Raw genomic sequence first — 19,298 nt, forward strand, 5'->3', positions numbered from 1 at the left:
TGACATGTCCACTAGATCTGCATACCAAGTCCTGCGTGGCCATGCAGGCGCTATTAGAATCACTGATGCTCTCTCCTGCTTGATTTTGGCAATCAATCGAGGAAGCAGCGGAAAGGGTGGAAACACATAAGCCATCCCGAAGTTCCAAGGTGCTGTCAAAGCATCTATCAGAACCGCTCCCGGATCCCTGGATCTGGACCCGTAGCGAGGAAGTTTGGCGTTCTGGCGAGACGCCATGAGATCTATCTCTGGTTTGCCCCAACGTTGAAGTATTTGGGCAAAGACCTCCGGATGAAGTTCCCACTCCCCCGGATGAAAAGTCTGGCGACTCAAGAAATCCGCCTCCCAGTTCTCCACTCCCGGGATGTGGATTGCTGACAGGTGGCAAGAGTGAGACTCTGCCCAGCGAATTATCTTTGATACTTCCACCATTGCTAGGGAGCTTCTTGTCCCTCCCTGATGGTTGATGTAAGCTACAGTCGTGATGTTGTCCGACTGAAACCTGATGAACCCCCGAGTTGTTAATTGGGGCCAAGCTAGAAGGGCATTGAGAACTGCCCTCAATTCCAGAATGTTTATTGGAAGGAGACTCTCCTCCTGATTCCATAGTCCCTGAGCCTTCAGAGAATTCCAGACAGCGCCCCAACCTAGTAGGCTGGCGTCTGTTGTTACAATTGTCCAGTCTGGCCTGCTGAATGGCATCCCCCTGGACAGGTGTGGCCGATGAAGCCACCATAGAAGAGAATTTCTGGTCTCTTGATTCAGATTCAGAGTAGGGGACAAATCTGAGTAATCCCCATTCCACTGACTTAGCATGCATAATTGCAGAGGTCTGAGGTGTAGGCGTGCAAAAGGTACTATGTCCATTGCCGCTACCATTAAGCCGATCACCTCCATGCATTGAGCTACTGACGGGAGTTGAATGGAATGAAGGACACGGCATGCATTTTGAAGCTTTGTTAACCTGTCCTCTGTCAGGTAAATCTTCATTTCTACAGAATCTATAAGAGTCCCCAAGAATGGAACTCTTGTGAGAGGAAAAAGAGAACTCTTCTTTTCGTTCACTTTCCATCCATGCGACCTTAGAAATGCCAGAACTAACTCTGTATGAGACTTGGCAGTTTGAAAGCTTGAAGCTTGAATTAGAATGTCGTCTAGGTATGGAGCTACCGAAATCCCTCGCGGTCTTAGTACCGCCAGAAGGGCACCCAGAACCTTTGTGAAGATTCTTGGAGCCGTAGCCAATCCGAATGGAAGAGCTACAAACTGGTAGTGCCTGTCTAAGAAGGCAAACCTTAGATACCGGTGATGATCTTTGTGGATCGGTATGTGAAGGTAAGCATCCTTTAAATCCACTGTGGTCATGTACTGACCCTCTTGGATCATGGGTAAGATTGTCCGAATAGTTTCCATTTTGAACGATGGAACTCTTAGGAATTTGTTTAGAATCTTTAAATCTAAGATTGGCCTGAAAGTTCCCTCTTTTTTGGGAACCACAAACAGGTTTGAGTAGAACCCTTGTCCTTGTTCCGACCGCGGAACCGGATGGATCACTCCCATTATTAACAGATCTTGTACGCAGCGTAGAAACGCTTCTTTCTTTATCTGGTTTGTTGACAACCTTGACAGATGAAATCTCCCTCTTGGGGGAGATAATTTGAAGTCTAGAAGGTATCCCTGAGATATGATCTCTAGTGCCCAGGGATCCTGAACATCTCTTGCCCAGGCCTGGGCGAAGAGAGAGAGTCTGCCCCCCACTAGATCCGGTCCCGGATCGGGGGCTCTCGGTTCATGCTGTCTTTGGGGCAGCAGCAGGTTTCCTGGCCTGCTTGCTCTTGTTCCAGGACTGGTTAGGCTTCCAGCCTTGCCTGTAACGAGCAACAGCTCCTTCCTGTTTTGGTGCAGTGGAGGTTGATGCTGCTCCTGTTTTGAAGTCCCGAAAGGGACGAAAATTAGACTGTCTAGCCTTAGCTTTGGCTTTGTCTTGAGGTAGGGCGTGGCCCTTACCTCCTGTAATGTCAGCGATAATCTCTTTCAAACCGGGCCCAAATAAAGACTGCCCCTTGAAAGGTATATTAAGTAATTTGGACTTAGAAGTAACATCAGCTGACCAGGATTTTAGCCACAGCGCCCTACGTGCCTGTATGGCGAATCCTGAGTTCTTAGCCGTAAGTTTGGTTAAATGTACTACGGCCTCCGAAATGAAGGAATTAGCTAGTTTAAGGACTCTAAGCCTGTCCGTAATGTCGTCTAGCGTAGATGAACTAAGGTTCTCTTCAAGCGACTCAATCCAAAATGCTGCCGCAGCCGTAATCGGCGCGATACATGCAAGGGGTTGTAATATAAAACCTTGTTGAACAAACATTTTCTTAAGGTAACCCTCTAATTTTTTATCCATTGGATCTGAGAAAGCACAGCTATCCTCCACCGGGATAGTGGTACGCTTAGCTAAAGTAGAAACTGCTCCCTCCACCTTGGGGACCGTTTGCCATAAGTCCCGAGTGGTGGCGTCTATTGGAAACATCTTTCTAAATATTGGAGGGGGTGAGAACGGCACACCGGGTCTATCCCACTCCTTAGTAACAATTTCAGTTAGTCTCTTAGGTATAGGAAAAACGTCAGTACTCGCCGGTACCGCAAAGTATTTATCCAACCTACACAGTTTCTCTGGTATTGCAACGGTGTTACAATCGTTGAGAGCTGCTAAGACCTCCCCTAGTAATACACGGAGGTTCTCCAATTTAAATTTAAAATTTGAAATATCTGAGTCCAATCTGTTTGGATCAGAACCGTCACCCACAGAATGAAGCTCTCCGTCCTCATGCTCTGCAAGCTGTGACGCAGTATCAGACATGGCCCTAGCATTGTCAGCGCACTCTGTTCTCACCCCAGAGTGATCACGCTTGCCTCTTAGTTCTGGTAATTTAGACAAAACTTCAGTCATAACAGTAGCCATATCTTGTAATGTTATCTGTAATGGCCGCCCAGATGTACTAGGCGCCAAAATATCACGCACCTCCCGGGCGGGAGATGCAGGTACTGCCGCGTGAGGCGAGTTAGTCGGCATAACTCTCCCCTCGCTGTTTGGTGAAATTTGTTCACATTGTACAGATTGACTTTTATTTAAAGTAGCATCAATACAGTTAGTACATAAATTTCTATTGGGCTCCACCTTGGCATTGGAACAAATGACACAGATATCTTCCTCTGAGTCAGACATGTTTAACACACTAGCAAAAAACTTACAACTTGGTTATAATCTTTTTTAGCAAAAAACGTACTGTGCCTCAAAGAGGTACTAACGATTAAATGACAGTTGAAATAATGAACTGAAAAACAGTTATAGCATCAAACTTTAAAACAACAAAACTTTTAGCAAAGGTTTGTTCCCATTAGTAAAATAACAATAATTAAATTTGACATAAAAAATACAAAGCAACGTTTTTATTCACAGTCACTATAAGAATTCTCACAGCTCTGCTGAGAGAATTTACCTCCCTTCAAAGAAGTTTGAAGACCCCTGAGATCTATCAAATATGAACCGGATCATGCAGGAAATATAAAAGTAACTGACTGGTATTTTTTGATGCGTAGCAAAGAGCGCCAAAAACGGCCCCTCCCTCTCCCACACAGCAGTGAAGAGAAACGAAACTGTCACAATTAAAGCAAAAAAACTGCCAAGTGGAAAATAATGCCCAAATATTTATTCACACAGTACCTCAGCAATGTAAACGATTCTACATTCCAGCAAAAACGTTTAACATGATAAATAGTTATTAAAAAAGGATTAGTGACCTTTAACAGAGTAGTTCCGGTGAAATACCATCCCCAGAATACTGAAGTGTATACATACATGTCATTTTAACGGTATGGCAGGATTTTCTCATCAATTCCATTCAGAAAATAAAAACTGCTACATACCTCAATGCAGATTCATCTGCCCGCTGTCCCCTGATCTGAAGCCTTTACCTCCCTCAGATGGCCGAGAACAGCAATATGATCTTAACTACTCCGGTTAAAATCATAGTAAAAAACTCTGACAGATTCTTCCTCAAACTCTGCCAGAGAAGTAATAACACGCTCCGGTGCTATTTTAAAATAACAAACTTTTGATTGAAGTCATAAAAACTAAGTATAATCACCATAGTCCTCTCACACATCCTATCTAGTCGTTGGGTGCAAGAGAATGACTGGGACTGACGTAGAGGGGAGGAGCTATATGCAGCTCTGCTGGGTGAATCCTCTTGCATTTCCTGTTGGGGAGGAGTTATATCCCAGAAGTAATGATGACCCGTGGACTGATCACACATAACAGAAGAAAAACATAATTTATGTAAGAACTTACCTGATAAATTCATTTCTTTCATATTAACAAGAGTCCATGAGCTAGTGACGTATGGGATATACATACCAGGAGGGGCAAAGTTTCCCAAACCTTAAAATGCCTATAAATACACCCCTCACCACACCCACAAATCAGTTTAACGAATAGCCAAGAAGTGGGGTGATAAGAAAAAAAGTGCGAAGCATATAAAATAAGGAATTGGAATAATTGTGCTTTATACAAAAAAATCATAACCACCACAAAAAAGGGTGGGCCTCATGGACTCTTGTTAATATGAAAGAAATGAATTTATCAGGTAAGTTCTTACATAAATTATGTTTTCTTTCATGTAATTAACAAGAGTCCATGAGCTAGTGACGTATGGGATAATGACTACCCAAGATGTGGATCTTTCCACACAAGAGTCACTAGAGAGGGAGGGATAAAATAAAGACAGCCAATTCCTGCTGAAAATAATCCACACCCAAAATAAAGTTTAACAAAAAACATAAGCAGAAGATTCAAACTGAAACCGCTGCCTGAAGAACTTTTCTACCAAAAACTGCTTCAGAAGAAGAAAATACATCAAAATGGTAGAATTTAGTAAAAGTATGCAAAGAGGACCAAGTTGCTGCTTTGCAGATCTGGTCAACCGAAGCTTCATTCCTAAACGCCCAGGAAGTAGATACTGACCTAGTAGAATGAGCTGTAATTCTCTGAGGCGGAATTTTACCCGACTCAACATAGGCAAGATGAATTAAAGATTTCAACCAAGATGCCAAAGAAATGGCAGAAGCTTTCTGGCCTTTCCTAGAACCGGAAAAGATAACAAATAGACTAGAAGTCTTACAGAAAGATTTCGTAGCTTCAACATAATATTTCAAAGCTCTAACAACATCCAAAGAATGCAACGATTTCTCCTTAGAATTCTTAGGATTAGGACATAATGAAGGAACCACAATTTCTCTACTAATGTTGTTGGAATTCACAACTTTAGGTAAAAATTCAAAAGAAGTTCGCAACACCGCCTTATCCTGATGAAGAATCAGAAAAGGAGACTCACAAGAAAGAGCAGATAATTCAGAAACTCTTCTGGCAGAAGAGATGGCCAAAAGGAACAAAACTTTCCAAGAAAGTAATTTAATATCCAATGAATGCATAGGTTCAAATGGAGGAGCTTGAAGAGCCCCCAGAACCAAATTCAAACTCCAAGGAGGAGAAATTGACTTAATGACAGGCTTTATACGAACCAAAGCTTGTACAAAACAATGAATATCAGGAAGAATAGCAATCTTTCTGTGAAAAAGAACAGAAAGAGCAGAGATTTGACCTTTCAAGGAACTTGCGGACAAACCCTTATCTAAACCATCCTGAAGAAATTGTAATATTCTCGGTATTCTAAAAGAATGCCAAGAAAAATGATGAGAAAGACACCAAGAAATATAAGTCTTCCAGACTCTATAATATATCTCTCTGGATACAGATTTACGAGCCTGTAACATAGTATTAATCACAGAGTCAGAGAAACCTCTTTGACCAAGAATCAAGCGTTCAATCTCCATACCTTTAAATTTAAGGATTTCAGATCCTGATGGAAAAAAACAGAATTTATGTTTACCTGATAAATTTCTTTCTCCAACGGTGTGTCCGGTCCACGGCGTCATCCTTACTTGTGGGATATTCTCTTCCCCAACAGGAAATGGCAAAGAGCCCAGCAAAGCTGGTCACATGATCCCTCCTAGGCTCCGCCTACCCCAGTCATTCGACCGACGTTAAGGAGGAATATTTGCATAGGAGAAACCATATGGTACCGAGGTGACTGTAGTTAAAGAAAATAAATTATCAGACCTGATTAAAAAACCAGGGCGGGCCGTGGACCGGACACACCGTTGGAGAAAGAAATTTATCAGGTAAACATAAATTCTGTTTTCTCCAACATAGGTGTGTCCGGTCCACGGCGTCATCCTTACTTGTGGGAACCAATACCAAAGCTTTAGGACACGGATGAAGGGAGGGAGCAAATCAGGTCACCTAAATGGAAGGCACCACGGCTTGCAAAACCTTTCTCCCAAAAATAGCCTCAGAAGAAGCAAAAGTATCAAACTTGTAAAATTTGGTAAAAGTGTGCAGTGAAGACCAAGTCGCTGCCCTACATATCTGATCAACAGAAGCCTCGTTCTTGAAGGCCCATGTGGAAGCCACAGCCCTAGTGGAATGAGCTGTGATTCTTTCGGGAGGCTGCCGTCCGGCAGTCTCGTAAGCCAATCTGATGATGCTTTTAATCCAAAAAGAGAGAGAGGTAGAAGTTGCTTTTTGACCTCTCCTTTTACCTGAATAAACAACAAACAAGGAAGATGTTTGTCTAAAATCCTTTGTAGCATCTAAATAGAATTTTAGAGCGCGAACAACATCCAAATTGTGCAACAAACGTTCCTTCTTTGAAACTGGTTTCGGACACAGAGAAGGTACGATAATCTCCTGGTTAATGTTTTTGTTAGAAACAACTTTTGGAAGAAAACCAGGTTTAGTACGTAAAACCACCTTATCTGCATGGAACACCAGATAAGGAGGAGAACACTGCAGAGCAGATAATTCTGAAACTCTTCTAGCAGAAGAAATTGCAACTAAAAACAAAACTTTCCAAGATAATAACTTAATATCAACGGAATGTAAGGGTTCAAACGGAACCCCCTGAAGAACTGAAAGAACTAAATTGAGACTCCAAGGAGGAGTCAAAGGTTTGTAAACAGGCTTGATTCTAACCAGAGCCTGAACAAAGGCTTGAACATCTGGCACAGCTGCCAGCTTTTTGTGAAGTAACACCGACAAGGCAGAAATCTGTCCCTTCAGGGAACTTGCAGATAATCCTTTTTCCAATCCTTCTTGAAGGAAGGATAGAATCCTAGGAATCTTAACCTTGTCCCAAGGGAATCCTTTAGATTCACACCAACAGATATATTTTTTCCAAATTTTGTGGTAAATCTTTCTAGTTACAGGCTTTCTGGCCTGAACAAGAGTATCGATAACAGAATCTGAGAATCCTCGCTTCGATAAAATCAAGCGTTCAATCTCCAAGCAGTCAGCTGGAGTGAAACCAGATTCGGATGTTCGAACGGACCCTGAACAAGAAGGTCTCGTCTCAAAGGTAGCTTCCAAGGTGGAGCCGATGACATATTCACCAGATCTGCATACCAAGTCCTGCGTGGCCACGCAGGAGCTATCAAGATCACCGACGCCCTCTCCTGATTGATCCTGGCTACCAGCCTGGGGATGAGAGGAAATGGCGGGAACACATAAGCTAGTTTGAAGGTCCAAGGTGCTACTAGTGCATCCACTAGAGCCGCCTTGGGATCCCTGGATCTGGCCCCGTAGCAAGGAACTTTGAAGTTCTGACGAGAGGCCATCAGATCCATGTCTGGAATGCCCCACAGGTGAGTGACTTGGGCAAAGATTTCCGGATGGAGTTCCCACTCCCCCGGATGCAATGTCTGACGACTCAGAAAATCCGCTTCCCAATTTTCCACTCCTGGGATGTGGATAGCAGACAGGTGGCAGGAGTGAGACTCCGCCCATAGAATGATTTTGGTCACTTCTTCCATCGCTAGGGAACTCCTTGTTCCCCCCTGATGGTTGATGTACGCAACAGTTGTCATGTTGTCTGATTGAAACCGTATGAACTTGGTCCTCGCTAGCTGAGGCCAAGCCTTGAGAGCATTGAATATCGCTCTCAGTTCCAGAATATTTATCGGTAGAAGAGATTCTTCCCGAGACCAAAGACCCTGAGCTTTCAGGGATCCCCAGACCGCGCCCCAGCCCATCAGACTGGCGTCGGTCGTGACAATGACCCACTCTGGTCTGCGGAATGTCATCCCTTGTGACAGGTTGTCCAGGGACAGCCACCAACGGAGTGAGTCTCTGGTCCTCTGATTTACTTGTATCTTCGGAGACAAGTCTGTATAGTCCCCATTCCACTGACTGAGCATGCACAGTTGTAATGGTCTTAGATGAATGCGCGCAAAAGGAACTATGTCCATTGCCGCTACCATCAACCCGATCACTTCCATGCACTGAGCTATGGAAGGAAGAGGAACGGAATGAAGTATCCGACAAGAGTCTAGAAGTTTTGTTTTTCTGACCTCTGTCAGAAAAATCCTCATTTCTAAGGAGTCTATAATTGTTCCCAAGAAGGGAACCCTTGTTGACGGGGATAGAGAACTCTTTTCCACGTTCACTTTCCATCCGTGAGATCTGAGAAAGGCCAGGACGATGTCCGTGTGAGCCTTTGCTTGAGGAAGGGACGACGCTTGAATCAGAATGTCGTCCAAGTAAGGTACTACCGCAACGCCCCTTGGTCGTAGCACAGCTAGAAGGGACCCTAGTACCTTTGTGAAAATCCTTGGAGCAGTGGCTAATCCGAAAGGAAGCGCCACGAACTGGTAATGTTTGTCCAGGAATGCGAACCTTAGGAACCGATGATGTTCCTTGTGGATAGGAATATGTAGATACGCATCCTTTAAATCCACCGTGGTCATGAATTGACCTTCCTGGATGGAAGGAAGAATAGTTCGAATGGTTTCCATCTTGAACGATGGAACCTTGAGAAACTTGTTTAAGATCTTGAGATCTAAGATTGGTCTGAACGTTCCCTCTTTTTTGGGAACTATGAACAGATTGGAGTAGAACCCCATCCCTTGTTCTCTTAATGGAACTGGATGAATCACTCCCATTTTTAACAGGTCTTCTACACAATGTAAGAACGCCTGTCTTTTTATGTGGTCTGAAGACAACTGAGACCTGTGGAACCTCCCCCTTGGGGGAAGTCCCTTGAATTCCAGAAGATAACCTTGGGAGACTATTTCTAGCGCCCAAGGATCCAGAACATCTCTTGCCCAAGCCTGAGCGAAGAGAGAGAGTCTGCCCCCCACCAGATCCGGTCCCGGATCGGGGGCCAACATTTCATGCTGTCTTGGTAGCAGTGGCAGGTTTCTTGGCCTGCTTTCCCTTGTTCCAGCCTTGCATTGGTCTCCAAGCTGGCTTGGCTTGAGAAGTATTACCCTCTTGCTTAGAGGACGTAGCACTTTGGGCTGGTCCGTTTTTACGAAAGGGACGAAAATTAGGTCTATTTTTTGCCTTGAAAGGCCGATCCTGAGGAAGGGCGTGGCCCTTACCCCCAGTGATATCAGAGATAATCTCTTTCAAGTCAGGGCCAAACAGCGTTTTCCCCTTGAAAGGAATGTTTAGTAGCTTGTTCTTGGAAGACGCATCAGCCGACCAAGATTTCAACCAAAGCGCTCTGCGCGCCACAATAGCAAACCCAGAATTCTTAGCCGCTAACCTAGCCAATTGCAAAGTGGCGTCTAGGGTGAAAGAATTAGCCAATTTGAGAGCATTGATTCTGTCCATAATCTCCTCATAAGGAGGAGAATCACTATCGAGCGTCTTTATCAGCTCATCGAACCAGAAACATGCGGCTGTAGCGACAGGGACAATGCATGAAATTGGTTGTAGAAGGTAACCCTGCTGAACAAACATCTTTTTAAGCAAACCTTCTAATTTTTTATCCATAGGATCTTTGAAAGCACAACTATCCTCTATGGGTATAGTGGTGCGTTTGTTTAAAGTGGAAACCGCTCCCTCGACCTTGGGGACTGTCTGCCATAAGTCCTTTCTGGGGTCGACCATAGGAAACAATTTTTTAAATATGGGGGGAGGGACGAAAGGAATACCGGGCCTTTCCCATTCTTTATTAACAATGTCCGCCACCCGCTTGGGTATAGGAAAAGCTTCTGGGAGCCCCGGCACCTCTAGGAACTTGTCCATTTTACATAGTTTCTCTGGGATGACCAACTTTTCACAATCATCCAGAGTGGATAATACCTCCTTAAGCAGAATGCGGAGATGTTCCAACTTAAATTTAAATGCAATCACATCAGGTTCAGCCTGTTGAGAAATGTTCCCTGAATCAGTAATTTCTCCCTCAGACAAAACCTCCCTGGCCCCATCAGACTGGGTTAGGGGCCCTTCAGAGATATTAATATCAGCGTCGTCATGCTCTTCAGTATCTAAAACAGAGCAGCCACGCTTACGCTGACAAGGGTTCATTTTGGCTAAAATGTTTTTGACAGAATTATCCATTACAGCCGTTAATTGTTGCATAGTAAGGAGTATTGGCGCGCTAGATGTACTAGGGGCCTCCTGAGTGGGCAAGACTCGTGTAGACGAAGGAGGGAATGATGCAGTACCATGCTTACTCCCCTCACTTGAGGAATCATCTTGGGCATCATTGTCATTATCACATAAATCACATTTATTTAAATGAATAGGAATTCTGGCTTCCCCACATTCAGAACACAGTCTATCTGGTAGTTCAGACATGTTAAACAGGCATAAACTTGATAACAAAGTACAAAAACGTTTTAAAATAAAACCGTTACTGTCACTTTAAATTTTAAACTGAACACACTTTATTACTGCAATTGCGAAAAAACATGAAGGAATTGTTCAAAATTCACCAAATTTTCACCACAGTGTCTTAAAGCCTTAAAAGTATTGCACACCAAATTTGGAAGCTTTAACCCTTAAAATAACGGAACCGGAGCCGTTTTAAACTTTAACCCCTTTACAGTCCCTGGTATCTGCTTTGCTGAGACCCAACCAAGCCCAAAGGGGAATACGATACCAAATGACGCCTTCAGAAAGTCTTTTCTAAGTATCAGAGCTCCTCTCACATGCGACTGCATGCCATGCCTCTCAAAAACAAGTGCGCCACACCGGCGCGAAAATGAGGCTCTGCTTAAGCTTTGGGAAAGCCCCTAAGGAATAAGGTGTCTAATACAGTGCCTGCCGATATTATTATATCAAAATACCCAGATAAAATGATTCCTCAAGGCTAAATATGTGTTAATAATGAATCGATTTAGCCCAGAAACAGTCTACAGTCCTAATAAGCCCTTGTGAAGCCCTTATTTATGATCGTAATAAACATGGCTTACCGGATCCCATAGGGAAAATGACAGCTTCCAGCATTACATCGTCTTGTTAGAATGTGTCATACCTCAAGCAGCAAGAGACTGCACACTGTTCCCCCAACTGAAGTTAATTGCTCTCAACAGTCCTGTGTGGAACAGCCATGGATTTTAGTTACGGTTGCTAAAATCATTTTCCTCATACAAACAGAAATCTTCATCTCTTTTCTGTTTCTGAGTAAATAGTACATACCAGCACTATTTCAAAATAACAAACTCTTGATTGAATAATAAAAACTACAGTTAAACACTAAAAAACTCTAAGCCATCTCCGTGGAGATGTTGCCTGTACAACGGCAAAGAGAATGACTGGGGTAGGCGGAGCCTAGGAGGGATCATGTGACCAGCTTTGCTGGGCTCTTTGCCATTTCCTGTTGGGGAAGAGAATATCCCACAAGTAAGGATGACGCCGTGGACCGGACACACCTATGTTGGAGAAAGGACCTTGAGACAAAAGGTCTGGTCTTAACGGAAGAGTCCACGGTTGGCAAGAGGCCATCCGGACAAGATCCGCATACCAAAACCTGTGAGGCCATGCCGGAGCTACCAGCAGAACAAACGAGCATTCCTTCAGAATCTTGGAGATTACTCTTGGAAGAAGAACTAGAGGCGGAAAGATATAGGCAGGATGATACTTCCAAGGAAGTGAAAATGCATCCACTGCCTCCGCCTGAGGATCCCGGGATCTGGACAGATACCTGGGAAGTTTCTTGTTTAGATGAGAAGCCATCAGATCTATTTCTGGAAGTTCCCACATTTGAACAATCTGAAGAAATACCTCTGGGTGAAGAGACCATTCGCCCGGATGCAACGTTTGGCGACTGAGATAATCCGCTTTCCAATTGTCCATACCTGGGATATAAACCGCAGAGATTAGACAGGAGCTGGATTCCGCCCAAACCAAAATTCGAGATACTTCTTTCATAGCCAGAGGACTGTGAGTCCCTCCTTGATGATTGATGTATGCCACAGTTGTGACATTGTCTTATCTGAAAACAATGAACAACTCTCTCCTCAGAAGAGGCCAAGACTGAAGAGCTCTGAAAATTGCACGGAGTTCCAAAATATTGATCGGAAATCTCACCTCCTGAGATTCCCAAACCCCTTGTGCCGTCAGATACCCCCACACAGCTCCCCAACCTGTAAGACTTGTATCTGTTGAGATTATAGTCCAGGTCGGAAGAACAAAGAAGCCCCCTGAACTAAACGATGGTGATCTGTCCACCATGTCAGAGAGTGTCGTAAAATCGGTTTAAAGATATTAATTGAGATATCTTTGAGTAATCCCTGCACCATTGGTTCAGCATACAGAGCTGAAGAGGTCGCATGTGAAAACGAGCAAAGGAGATCGCATCTGATGCGGCAGTCCTAAGACCCAACATTTCCATGCATAAGGCTACCAAAGGGAATGATTGTGACTGAAGGTTTTGACAAGCTGATATCAATGTTAAACTTCTCTTGTCTGACAAGGACAGAGTCATAGACACTGAATTTATCTAGAAACCTAAAAAGGTTACCCTTGTCTGAGGAATCAATGAACTGATTGGTAAATTGATCCTCCAACCATGAACTTGAAGAAACAACACAAGTCGATTCGTATGAGATTCTTCGAAAATGAGAAGACTGAGCAAGTACCAAGATATCGTCCAAATAAGGAAATACCAAAACCCTATTCTCTGATTACAGAAAGAAGGGCACCGAGAACCTTTGAAAAAAATTCTTGGAACTGAGGCTAGGCCAAACAGTAGAGCCACAAAACTGGTAATGCTTGTCTAAAAAGAGAATCTCAGACACTAAAAGTGATCTGGATGAATCGGAATATGCAGATACACATCCTGTAAATCTATTGTAGACATATAATGCCCTTGCTAAACAAAAGGCAGGATAGTCCTACAGTAACCATCTTGAATGTTGGTATCCTAACATAACGATTCAATAATGATAGATCCAGAACTGGTCTGAAGGAATTGACCTTCTTTGGTACAATGAAGAGATAAAATAAAACCCCAGCCCCTGTTCCAGAACTGGAACTGGCATAAATACTCCAGCCAACTCTAGATCTGAAACACATTTCAGAAATGCTGAGCCTTGCTGTGTCAACTGGGACACGGGAAAGAAAAGAATCTCTTAGCAGGAGGCCTTAACTTGAAGCCAATTCTGTACCTTTCTGAAACAATGTTTCTGAAACCAGAGATTAAGAACGGAATTGATCCAAATTTCTTTGAAGAAAACGTAATCTGCCCCATACCAGCTGAGCTGGAATAAGGGCCGCACCTTCATAGGTACTTAGGAGCTGGCTATAGGTTTCTATAAGGCTTGGATATATTCCAAACTGGAAATAGTTTCCAAACTGATACCGCTCCTGAGGATGAAGGATCAGGCTTTTGTTCCTTGTTGTGAGGAAAGGAACGAAATGATTATTTACCCTGGAAAGAAAGGGAAAGCAAAGTTGACTTAGAAGACATGTCAGTATTCCAAGTTTAATCCATAAAGCTTTTCTAGCTAAAATAGCTAGAGACATATACCTGACATCAACTCTAATGATATCAAAAGATGGTATCACCAATAAAATTATTAGCATGTTATAGAATAATAATAATGCTATAAAATGATTGATCTGTTACTTGTTGCGCTAAAGCTTCTAACCAAAAAGTTGAAGCTGCAGCAACATCCGCTAAAAATATAGCAGGTCTAAGAAGATTACCTGAACATAAGTAAGCTTTTCTTAGAAAAGATTCAATTTTCCTATCTAAAGGATCCTTAAATGAAGTACTATCTGCCATAGGAATAGTAGTACATTAGCAGGAGTAGAGACAGCCCCATAACCTTAGGGATTTTTGTCCCAAAAAACTCTAATCTGTCAGATAGCACAGGATATAATTTGCTTAAACGTCTAGAAGGAGTAAATAAATTACCCAAATTATTCCATTCCCTGGAAATTACTTCAGAAATAGCATCAGGGAGATAAAACACTTCTGGAATAACTACAGGAGATTTAAAAACCTTATTTAAACGTTTACATTTAGTATCAAGAGGACCAGAATCCTCTATTTCTAATGCAAATAACACTTCTTTAAGTAAAGAACGAATAAATTCCATCTTGAACAAATACAAAGATTTATCAGCATCAACCTCTGAGACAGAAACCTCTGAACCAGAAGAACCATTATCAGTATCAGAATGATGATGTTCATTTAAAAATTCATCTGAAAAAAAGAGAAGTTTTAAAAGACTTTTATGTATACTAGAAGGAGAAATAACAGACATAGCCTTCTTAATGGATTTAAAAAATAAAATCTCTTATGTTATCAGGAACACTCTGAAAATTAGATGTTGACGGACAGCAACAGGTAATGTAACAGTACTAAAGGAAATTTTATCTGCATTAATAAGTTTGACATGACATGCAATACAAATAACAGCTGGAGAAAACAGATACCAAAAGTTTATAGCAGACTTAGCTTGGTAGCTCCAGCACTGTGCAGTGATTTTCCTGTAGTATCTTCTGACTCAGTTGCAACGTGGAACATCTTGCAATATGTAAAAGAAAAAAACAACATATAAAGCAAAATTGATCAAATTCCTTAAATGACAGTTTCAGGAATGGGAAAAAAATGCCAGTGAACAAGCTTCTAGCAACCAGAAGCAATAAATAATGAAACTTAAATAATGTGGAGACAAAAATGACGCCCATATTTTTTAGCGCCAAAAAAGACGCCCACATTATTTGGCGCCTAAATGCTTTTGGCGCCAAAAATGACGCCACATCCGGAACGCCGACATCTTTGACGCAAAATAACGTCAAAAAATGACGCAACTTCCGGCGACACGTATGACGCCGGAAACGGAAAAGAATTTTTGCGCCAAAAAAGTCCGCGCCAAGAATGACGCAATAAAATGAAGCATTTTCAGCCCCCGCGAGCCTAACAGCCCACAGGGAAAAAAGTCAAATTTTTGAGGTAAGAAAAAATATGATAATTCAATGCATAATCCCAAATATGAAACTGACTGTCTGGAAATAAGGAAAGTTGAACATTCTGAGTCAAGGCAAATAAATGTTTGAATACATATATTTAGAACTTTATAAATAAAGTGCCCAACCATAGCTTAGAGTGTCACAGAAAATAAGACTTACTTACCCCAGGACACTCATCTACATGTTTGTAGAAAGCCAAACCAGTACTGAAACGAGAATCAGTAGAGGAAATGGTAAATATAAGAGTATATCGTCGATCTGAAAAGGGAGGTAAGAGATGAATCTCTACGACCGATAACAGAGAACCTTATGAAATAGACCCCGTAGAAGGAGATCACTGCATTCAATAGGCAATACTCTCTTCACATCCCTCTGACATTCACTGCACGCTGAGAGGAAAACCGGGCTCCAACTTGCTGCGGAGCGCATATCAACGTAGAATCTAGCACAAACTTACTTCACCACCTCCCTTGGAGGCAAAGTTTGTAAAACTGATTTGTGGGTGTGGTGAGGGGTGTATTTATAGGCATTTTAAGGTTTGGGAAACTTTGCCCCTCCTGGTAGGAATGTATATCCCATACGTCACTAGCTCATGGACTCTTGTTAATTACATGAAAGAAATGGAACTCTTTTGCAGAGATCCTCTCCTAATAAACGATCTGGGTAGATGTTAGAAATAAAGCGGACACAAGAAGCCTCCAGCTGCGTAGCAAAGGTTCACTTATCCTACTCAACGGCTCCTCTCCGATAAACCGGAAGTGCGGGCGTCACGTGAGCACGACCAAATAAACCGCCATTTTCTTCAACAGTGAAAAAAATGCGTGAAAGTGGCTTGCAGTTAAAAAAAAAGGCTTTCCCGTTTTAAATACAGAATCAGATAAGCCCCATCAAGCGCAATAAATAAGAATAAACCTCTAAACATAGAAGCAAATAATGATAGGTTATATAAAAAAGGAAATATGTTAACCCCTTGCATCCCCCTTAGCCAAGAGTCCCTAAGTCTCATACTGTATTTGCCAAATATATTGTCCCAAATATGAATCCTTAATTGATAAGGATTATTATGTCCCAAAAAGGATCTGATGTGGATTAACCTCTTATATGCTGCTGTCCTTCTGCACCTATAAGGCAAAGGCACTTACCTTAGATCCAGCTGCATGATAGATGCTAATCCTTAGGGGTGGCAGGTACTTCACTCCCTGTCATGGACCTGTAGGAAAAGAAAGAACAGAGTAACAAACTCTGGCTTTCTACAAAGGTGTAGCAAAGTGTTAAAAGTGAAGCAAAGACTACCTTGCCATCTTTAAACGGCTGAAAGCCACCACTACTCTTACTAAAGAGATTGGTGTTGACACAGCTAGACCCCAATCCTTGCTTGCAGGGAAAAGTACCCATAAAAAGGATTAAATATCTTCAGACACCAACTTCGCACATCCTCCATTGACAGAGGCAAAGAGAATGACTGGGGATTATGGGTAAGGGAAGTTACACTTAACAGCTTTGCTTGGGTTCTCTTTGCCTACTCCTGATGGCCAGGAGTTGAATATCCCATTAGTAATTAGAATGACGTCATGGACTCTCCATGCCATAGGAAAGAAAACATGTTTATGTATTTTTTTTATAGTTTCATTAGTTGTTTAAATAGTAACAAAATAAGTAACGTTTTAGTGTCTATAAAACAATGGGAGCTGCCATGTTATAACTTAGGTTACCTTCTCTGCTATGGCCAATTAGGGACAGTTATAAATAGGTCATTAGAGTGTGCAGCCAATGGCTGTGTAGAATATAACAATGTTCTGCACTTCCATTTCAAACAGGAACTGAAAAGCTCACAATTTTAGAATTGAATTACAGGAAAAGGGGACAAAATAAATAGTGAAGGTATATTGTAGGGTTTTTTTTTTATTTATATACGACTTATCTTTTTATATTACCATCTCAAAATGTTTGTCCCTTTAAGGTAATTATCAGTTTTGCATCAATAATCATATGAAAATCATTCCAAGCAATATCCGTAGGAATACTAAGAAATTTAGGTGTGGATATTAGTGTGTATATTATAAACATATTTCAAATATTAGATGGAAATTAGAAAGGAATATATGTCTGTTTGTTTAAATACTCATTTAATAAATTAATATTACATTTATTAAACTGAATCAGTGCTAAACCACTTTAAAGGGACTGGCTACTCCAATATTTTTCCTTAACTGCACATGTGCAGACAACAGATGCCTCATTTGATTGTCGCACCAATGTGCATTGCTATTTCTTCAGCAAAGATATCTAAAGAAGGAAGCAAATTAGATAATTTTTTTAAATTTACAATTTTTGTTATTTATATTTATATTCTTATTTTTATTTGTATTGTTATATCTGCACATTTGCTATTGACACTATTTACTGACACAAATTGTTATTTGTCACTACATTTTGACTATTTGCTTTAATTGTTTATTCATAGACGCATTCCTTCTTAGCTTTGTCTGTTACCACTAATAATTCCTATTATTGTAGGAGCCTAACTATCTGTTAGGGAACCCAATGTCATTGTGTTTCCTATTTTTTGTATAGCAACTGCCACCACTGTCACACACATTCCAGTGCTGCTTTGTGCTAGTATTGTTATAGATTTTCGACTTTTATAGATTAACCATGGATCCATGTAGGTTTTAACTAAATTGTATTTTATTGATATTTGTTTTTATCGCACTGTTTTAACGAATTTGTACAATAAATTGTAATTTATTATCTAGATACCTTAGCCTTTTAAGCTGTTTAGCGCTCCCTTCTCTTTATGTTTATATGTGCTTTCTGAAGTTTTCTAGGGGACTTCTTGGTAGTGAGTTTAAGGCTTAGATACTAGCGCTTGGTTCACATATACACTTATCCAACAAATGATATATATTAGTTTCTGATTGGTTAAAGGTACATGAAACCCAATTTTTTTCTTTCAGGATTTAGAAAGAGCACGCACTTTTAAACAACTTTCTAATTTACTTCTGTTATCTATTTTGCGTCATTTTCTTGATATCCTTTGCTGAAAAGCATATCTAGATAGGCTCAGTAGTTGCTGATTGGTGGCTACATATAGATGCCTCATTTGATTGTCTCACCAATGTGCACTGCTATTTCTTCAGCAAAGATATCTAAAGAAGGAAGCAAATTAGATAATAGAAGTAAATTGGAATGTTGTTTAAAATTGTATAATCTGAGTCATGAAAGAAAACTTTTGGGTTTTGTGTCCCTTTAACAATGGTTCTTTTGTTCCAGGGACAGGGAAATACAGTGAAAAGAAAATAAATGTAAAAAACATGTACATTTGACAAAGCAGCATGGTTAATTGCAAATTATCATGCAGCTTTGTGCTTAATGCCCCTTTCAGCCATCTCTACCCACCTGATGGGCAGCCACCATAATGTTCTTCTTCTCATTTATAATGACATTTGGAAGTCGCTGGTCTTTCCTAGGAGGAGCGGGAGGAGCTTTGATAATAAACCTGGAAGAAAGATAGTGAATCTTGTCACATACAGCACATAAAACAACCATGAGCACACAAACATCCAATTGATAGTCAGCTAACTTTTTTCCTAATAACTATTTTTGTTTTCAAAGTGGGAATAAGATAGCGAACAATAGGTGGTTTCATATTTGTTTTTTTAAAGGGCCATAAGTTAAAAAAATTACATGCTCTAATAAGCTGCAGCACATAATTTTAAGACTACTGACCTAACACTACTCTGTGTGCTTAACCACTTAAAAGGGTTTAAAAACGCAGTAGAAGTCCTGCTTAAAAGCCACGGAGCACTGCTAGTCCAGAGCAGAAACCGAGTCTGATCTCGTGGCCGGACTGTTATACGTCAGACATTTGTCCAACTGACATTTGTGTGACGGATAATATTCCGACAGTCAAATGGTCATCAGATAACAGTCCTGCAACGTGATAGATTAGACAGATAGATTAGATAGATGC

The 19,298-nt window shown here is 41.4% G+C and overlaps 1 protein-coding gene across 1 annotated transcript in view; it reads right to left on the minus strand.

Moving 5' to 3' along the window:
• Positions 1 to 19,298, minus strand: part of LOC128643766 (U3 small nucleolar RNA-associated protein 14 homolog A-like) — a 60,241-nt gene that overhangs the window by 11,798 nt on the left and 29,145 nt on the right. The window contains 1 exon segment of the mRNA XM_053696583.1: positions 18,725 to 18,824. Within this exon segment, the coding sequence (XP_053552558.1) occupies positions 18,725 to 18,824 (100 nt within the window).

The sequence above is a fragment of the Bombina bombina genome, unplaced genomic scaffold (assembly GCF_027579735.1).
Source record: "Bombina bombina isolate aBomBom1 unplaced genomic scaffold, aBomBom1.pri scaffold_1270, whole genome shotgun sequence".
NCBI classification, from domain to species: domain Eukaryota; kingdom Metazoa; phylum Chordata; class Amphibia; order Anura; family Bombinatoridae; genus Bombina; species Bombina bombina.